This window comes from Pteropus vampyrus, unplaced genomic scaffold (assembly GCF_000151845.1).
Source record: "Pteropus vampyrus isolate Shadow unplaced genomic scaffold, Pvam_2.0 Scaffold50, whole genome shotgun sequence".
Classification (NCBI taxonomy): Eukaryota; Metazoa; Chordata; class Mammalia; order Chiroptera; family Pteropodidae; genus Pteropus; species Pteropus vampyrus.
Window position 1 is genome coordinate 6677343 of NW_011888831.1, and position 7055 is coordinate 6684397.

Here is a 7055-nt window from a genome sequence, read left to right on the forward strand (position 1 = left end):
CTTCCCTGGAGGGAAGCACACAAAATGAACGTGCTTTACTTCCCTGGTTTGGATGGGTCAGCTCTGCCCACTGCAGCAGACCCAGTGCCCTCATGGAGCCATCTGCCCAGTGAGGTAACTACCTCCAGGAGCAGGCAGGTGACTGGGAAAGCCCCCCAATGAGAAATGAGGTGCTAAATCTTTCTGAAGTACTTAAAATTCTCCAGAAAGGTCAGACAAACTCTTTTTATAGACCCATCTAGAGTTGGGGACAGAGAGAGTGATAGTAATAGTAGTTAGCATTCTTAGAGCATTTACGGTATACTAGACGGTATTTTAAACTCATCACACACGTTAACTCATTTAATCCTCAAAACAGCCTCATGAGATGTAGGTACCATTATCATTCCCAGATGAGACTGAGGCTCAGAGAAGTTAAGTAGCTTGCCCAAGGTCACACAGCTCATGAGCAGCAGAGTGAGATTTGAGCCAAGCAGACCAGCTTCCCAGCTCACGCCTCTCAAGCAGAGTTTCATTTTCCTGAGAAGTTATGAGTTGCCAGGTTCTTGCCCTTTTTACCTTAGCTAAAAGAGCAGGCAGGGTTTCACCCACCCATAGCCAGGTCCCCTTGAGGCATCTCCATGGGCACTGTCACTTTTCCTCAGCAGCCAAGCCAGGAAACCAGCTCCCTGCCCTGCTCTAAATAAATCATCGATCTGTCCCTACGTCTTGATACAGAGTTGGTGTTTATTATTTCAAAACCAAATTGTTACCGCTCTGAACCAAAATCAATGTGCTTTACTCAAACAAGCAGATCGATGAGGCCAGCAGCAGCACGGCCCCCCTCACTCAGTCCCCAGCCACCATCGATAGCACTGATGATTAATTAAGATGCCAGGCATCCGGACCTGCTATCCTGGCCCATCAATTTAATTGCAATTCAGATACAATCAATAGCTCACTTTGTCTTGGCCCCTCAGCGGCCCCCGCCTCCTGTTTCAATTATCAGGCACATGCATCAGCCTCATCTCCCAGTTGGAGGGTTTCCCAGAGCTAGCTTGGCCAGCATAGTGAAGTGAGCCCCCAACCGGCTATCAGGAGCCCGGGTTTGGAGTCCAGTTCTGCCTCCAGCCACAGCCTTTGTGACCTTGAGCAAGCCAGTTGCTCCACCTCTCAGGCCTCAGTTTCCAGTCTAGAGGAGGAGCAATATCAGATCTAAGACCCTTTTTCAGTTTGAAATTCTGTGATTCTGTAGGAGTGGGTCTCTTGGTCCTCTGCCGTGAGCTCTGGTATCTTCGGGGTGACTTGGGGTAACCTCCTACTTGCCACTATCCTGACCTTGCTCCAAGTCAGAAACCATCTCACCCTTGCCCCAACCACAAGCCCAAACAATAAAGGTAACACTCTTTAGGGAAGGAGAATCTACAAGTCTTTTTGGTTACCTGGCCTAGGGCTCAAGGTCAGGATGGGTGCAGGAAAGGGGCTCTTTCTGATGTCCTGCTCCAGTGGACTGAGGAAAGAAAGGGAGCATAACCCGCCAAGTGAGCCAGGCTTTCTACATAGTTTATCATTTGGGCCCCATGACTACCATGCAAAATAAGTGGTAGAGCCTCCATTTAAAGATGAAGAAACCAAGGTTCAGAGAGGTTGGTTTACTCATTCAAGGTCACATAATACTACGAGCCAGGGCCAGGATTCCATACCCAAACCCATGCACTTTTTTTCTCAGCTATTTTTTTCTTATTATTAAGTAAGTCTTCAAGACATTGTTCTCTCTGGGTTATAACAGAGTCATAGACTCGGAGTCATAGGTCATTGAGGCTTTTACCTCCATAGCATTCCTTCTAGGTGGTCAGTCATCTCCTGTTTGCAGGCCTCACAACAAGGAACTTGCTTCCTTCTAAAAGAGCCTATTTCCGTTTTTAAACCTTGCAGTCCCTCTGTGGGGCATCCCAAATGTCCTCTCAGCCTCCTGTCCCTCACTCCTTCCTCCTTCCTCTCTGTTCTCCTTTCCTGGGCCTGCCTCTACCACAGACAGGTTCTCCTCTCCCAGCAGTTTCTTCCCTTTCAGGTGACTCTCCCCGTGGGCTGCCTAGGCACCAGTGGCTGTTGGGGTGTGCCGGCAGCAGGCGAGGCACTGACGGACCTGGCCCTGGTCCACTCTCTCTCTAGGTTACCCTGACCACCTGGTATTTTCCGAGTTCCGCCGCCGCTTTGACGTCCTGGCCCCACACCTGACCAAGAAACATGGTCGCAACTACATCGTGGTGGATGAAAGGCGGGTAGGTCTGGGCCCCAGAGCCACACCTGACCCCTCACCCTCAGCTCAGACCCCTCGGAGCAGCTGCCCTTTCTTGCCTAGAGAAAGCTGGGCTGGCCCTTGCTCAGTCTCCCAGTTTGGGCCAACCAAGGTCAGGACAGGGGCGCATGGCTGTCAAGCTGTGGCAGTAGGGAGAAGGCAGCTTGGGGCATGGACTGCAGAAGTCGAAGTCCTCCACCTCTCTGAAGGCCCAAGTTGGGGGTGTCTGTTCTCTCATGAGCCAGACAATCCTCCAAGAGCCTCCCAAGGGGCAGATAAGAACTAGTGTTTTGCTGTACCACTGGTAGCACCTGGGCCCCTCAGCCTCAACCTTCACATCAGGGACTAGTTCCTGCAGAGGGAGCTGTGCTATGGTAAGCCTAAGGTTCTCAGGCCCCTTGTCAGCCTGGATTGGTGAATATCTGGCTGTAGAAGTAGATGTCTCCCTGACATTCTAGGCTGTCTGTCACCTTGACCTCCAGGAGCAGCTCTTCAGAGCGCCAAAGGGCTTCTTGAGCAGAGGAACCCTCCTTCACTGTGCTCTGGCCTCAGGTACCCACGCTGACTCTGAAAGCATCTCAGACCTTAGGATAGCTTCCCTAAAAGCGAGCGTGCTGTGTGGAACAAGGCAGAAATCCCCTCTTCCCCTTGCCCCCAGAGTCACAGACCACATTCATGGCCTCAGAGACATTCTCTCCATCCTTGCCATCCAGGACCTGCCAGCATCCAGGGTGATCTTAGTGTGAATTTAAGTGACCTGTCCCACACCTCCTCTCTGACCCTTGACCTCCATTCCAGCCTCCCACTTGTGGTTACTCCCAGCACCTTGTCATTCCTGGACATGTTCTGCCTCTGAAAACTTAAATTTCAGCACAGCCTCCTACCTGTGTGTCTCCTCTTTCCATTACTTGGGACACCTGCTCCTTGACTCCATTGAGACCTCTCGTTTCTGGGCCCACTACGTTTTCTCCACACTGTCCATTCCCTTCTGACTTCACTTCCTTTTTCACTTAGCCATGACACAGTGGTCCAACCCTCCGGTCACTAAGCCTTCATCAGCTCTCCTGAGCCTCCCTTTGCATCTACCCTACCTAAGCCCATCCCGAAGGGCTAGTCTTAGGGTGTCTGCACTCCCAAGTTTCTGTGGGGGAAATGATACAACTGTGTGGACTTGAATTTCTACAGCTTCAGTGAGGTCTCCAGCTCCAGCTGGGCCCTTGGGTGGCCTGATAAATTTCCCATGTGCCCCATCCTTACCTGGCCCCAGTTCTAAGCTCCTACCCTGATATTCCATTCTCCCCCTTTCTCCTCAAGTCTTCCCCAGGTCATCTTCCTAGCAGTTGACCTTGCCTTCAAACGCTAATAAAATTGAGACTCCAGCTTTTAAAATTGAGACTTCAACTCCTGTCTTCTGTACACTGCTTTTCAGGGGCCTCCTCCTTCCTGGGGCTTCCTCCTTCCCCAGCCCCCTCCTCATCCACTACCTTCCTCCTGTGCTCTGGAACCCATTCTATTTGGTCTCCCTGGAGACCTATTCCATCAGCGATCATTTCTCCCGTGTCTTCAGCTTCTCTTTCTCTGCTGGCGCTCTTCTCAGTGAAGAAGCATTCTGTAGATGTGGCTCTCAGAAAGGAGCCTTCTGTCAACCCTCTCATGCCAGACTATTGTCTTTCTCTCACCTGCCCCATACCATCAATACCTCCTCTCCTCCTGCCACCCCCAACCCCACCACCACTCATTTCTCTACCCACATCTGCCTGGTTCCTGTCCCTGACACCCTGGGACTCGTCTTCTTGTCTCTCCATGCCCTTCATGTTGCCAGAGCTGAGGGGCACTTTTCTATGCTTCTTGGCAACATGTGACTGTTGGACAACTCTGTTCTTTTTGAAACATTCTCTGCTCAACTTCTTTGCCGCCACGCCTGGTTTTCCCCTTGTCTCTTTTTCCTTCCTTTCTCAGTCTCTCTGAGCTTTCCTTCTTCCACTTGCCCCTGAAATAAAGATCTCTTTCTCCTTTAAGACTCCTTCCTTGGCCGTATGTGTTTTCTATTCTACACCTTCTTCTGGGGCAACCTCATTCACACCCATTACTTCAATTACTGCATATATATTGACGACTCTCAAGTCAATATCTCTAACTCAGGCCTCTCTCCTGAACTGCAGACATGCATTCCTATCTAGCTGCTTTCTGGAGTTCTCTACCTGTATGCCTTATAACACCTCAAACTCAGCATGTTCAAGCCAAATCGATGATATCTCCCCCCAAACCTACCCTTTCTCGTGTATTCCGTGCCTTGAAGAACAGCACCATTATCCGTTTAGTTACATAAGTCAGAAACCTCAGCATGCCCCTAATGTCCTTCCTCTCGTCTACTCGTCCCCCACACCTAGCAAGGCTCTCTCTGTCCCTAACACCTCCCGCATTTCCCCTCCTCTCTTCCCTTTGCATCAGGTTCTGGCCTTTTCTCCTGTGGATTACTGTAGTAGCTACCTAAGGGGTCTTCATCCATTCTCTGCCCTTGTTCAAGTAGGATCTCCGTAGAATGCAAAGCTGATCCTGTCCCTCCCTGAGAGAGCCCTCCAGAGGCTCTCAAAGCACACAGGCTCCGCATACTTTGGCTACTGTACCTCTCGAGTTGTACCTTAACTGCCCCCTCTTTACTCCGAGTTATGCTAACTAGTTTCCTCAGTGCATTCTGTTGTCTTGTGTTTCCATGCCTTTGCTTGTGCCAGTCCCTCTGCCTGAAATGCCTTCTCCCTCCTGAAATGCTCCTCTCCCCTACTTTGTCTGGCTAATTCTTACTTATATCTAAAGACTCAGCACAAGCAACACTTCCTTCTGGATGCCTTCCACAGTTCCCCTTGTCTGACTTAGATGCTTCCTCCTCTGTGTACGTCAGTAATTCACTTGTCTCACTCCCCAAAAAGATCACTTGTTCCTTTTGTGAGCATCATATATCCCTAGAATCTAGCGCAGTGCCTGACCCTGTGGAAGCCCACCACAGGTGCTTTTTGAATAAATAAGGGACTGTCTGAATGGAGGATGGGGAAGGACCAGGTGAGTGGGCATAGCCCTGTGTGGAGATGGGGTGGGCTCCCTGACAGAGGTCTCTCTCTGCAGGCAGTGGAGGAGCTGCTGGAGTCCTTGGACCTAGAGAAGAGCAGCTGGTGCATGGGCCTGAGCCGGGTGAGTGGTCCCTACGGGAAGGCAGTCGAGCCCTCACTCTCTGGTTGCCTTTGTCTACCTTGTCTACATGATTGACCCTCCCCCACCTGCCCTCCTTGCTCGATTTAACATCAGGAGTCTCCTGTGACCCCCTTCCGAGTCTTGCCCCCAGCCCTCCCACCCCCCAGCCACTCTGGGGCTATCCTTCCTCTCAAGCTGTCCCCTTCAGGGCTGGGGGCCAGGAAGTTAGATATTTCACCTACTGCAAACTTGACTCTGAAAAACTGGCTTGTTCAGTGCCATGAACACCTCTGTGATGTCAAGGAGGGAGTGGGTTGTAAGGTGGCCCTGAACTTAGCCTGGGTCCTAGTGTGGGAAGTAGGGAGGACAGAAAGGAGGATAGCTTGGAGAAGCAGGAAGGCAGTAGACAGGGTGCTCCAGAGGGCAGAACCCCCTTTGGCAAGTCAGCTAGGGCTGCCAGGGTCCCAGAGGGCAAGTAGGAAATGGTGAGGCCATGCCGCCGCCACCTGCCCACAAGCCGAATTCCTCATCTGAATGGAACGTGGTGCATAAAAAGCAGGCACGCCCGGCCTTGGGTGCCAGTCTGCCTCATCGCTCCACACCAAAGGGTCAGCCGAGCGTCTCTCCCACGGGGCAGGGATCCCCGCACACCCTTCTCTCTTGAGACTGCAAGGCTTGACTGGCGACAGCCACGTATGTGCTCCGAGGGCTTCAGTGGGAGGGAGAGCAGTTGGGAGCCAGGCGGAGGGTTCTGGACCTGTTCGTCTGTCAGCAGACAGGGAAGGAACTGCAGGTCCCAAGGCCTTGTGGGGAGTGTGAGGTGGAAGGATACGTTCACCAAAAAGGCTTAAGTGTCGTTTGTCCATTCTGTTCTCTGTTCTGCACTCTGAGTCATGTTCTTGGTTTCTCCTAGCCCCTCCCTCACTGGAAATCCTTTTCCTATCCCCTCACTGTATCTTTGTCTCTGCCGTTCTGATTTTCCCTTGTCTTTTTGGCACTGGCAGGTCCCTGCCTGTCCCTATTTCTCATTTTCTGGTTCTACTGTTCTTTCTTTCCTTGGTTTCTGTGTCTTCTGTGTCCTACCCTCTTTCCATGTCATTTTTGTGGTTTCGGTTCCTGCTGTCTGGCTCTCTCCCTCTCTCAAAATGTCTAAGCTCAGGGGCTGCCAGCTGAGCCCTTCCCTGGGAAGCCTATAGTCAAAGATCTCACTTCAGTGTCTTGGTCTCTCCCTACATGGGCTCCTGCCCCTCTGGCAGGCTGAGCTGCTGCTGACTGACTCTCAGAGCCAAGGCATGTCCTGGGCAGGAGAGGGCCTGTCCAGGCCGGTCCTCTTCCCGGCTGCCGTCTTCGTCCCTCCGCATTATCCCAGTGCCTGGCTAAGGCAGTGGAGCCCCAGGGCCCACTCCTGCTCAGGGCAGAATTAGGGGCAAAGGCAGATATTTGGTCATATCTGGTTTGGGAGAAAAGTTTCAGGACTTCTAAGCTATGGTTAGCTCTGGCTGGTGAGCAGTTATTCCCTGTGTTTGCCACATTGCTTCAGAGCGGGGTTTTCAGTCTGAGCCCACAGGACCTTGAGGGTTGAAGCAAGGAG

At 51.8% G+C, this 7055-nt stretch overlaps 1 protein-coding gene across 1 annotated transcript in view; it reads left to right on the forward strand.

Moving 5' to 3' along the window:
- Positions 1 to 7055, forward strand: part of MYO18A (myosin XVIIIA) — a 94309-nt gene that overhangs the window by 58349 nt on the left and 28905 nt on the right. Inside the window, 2 exon segments of the mRNA XM_023530560.1 lie at positions 2152 to 2261; positions 5399 to 5464. Of these exon segments, the coding sequence (XP_023386328.1) occupies positions 2152 to 2261; positions 5399 to 5464 (176 nt within the window).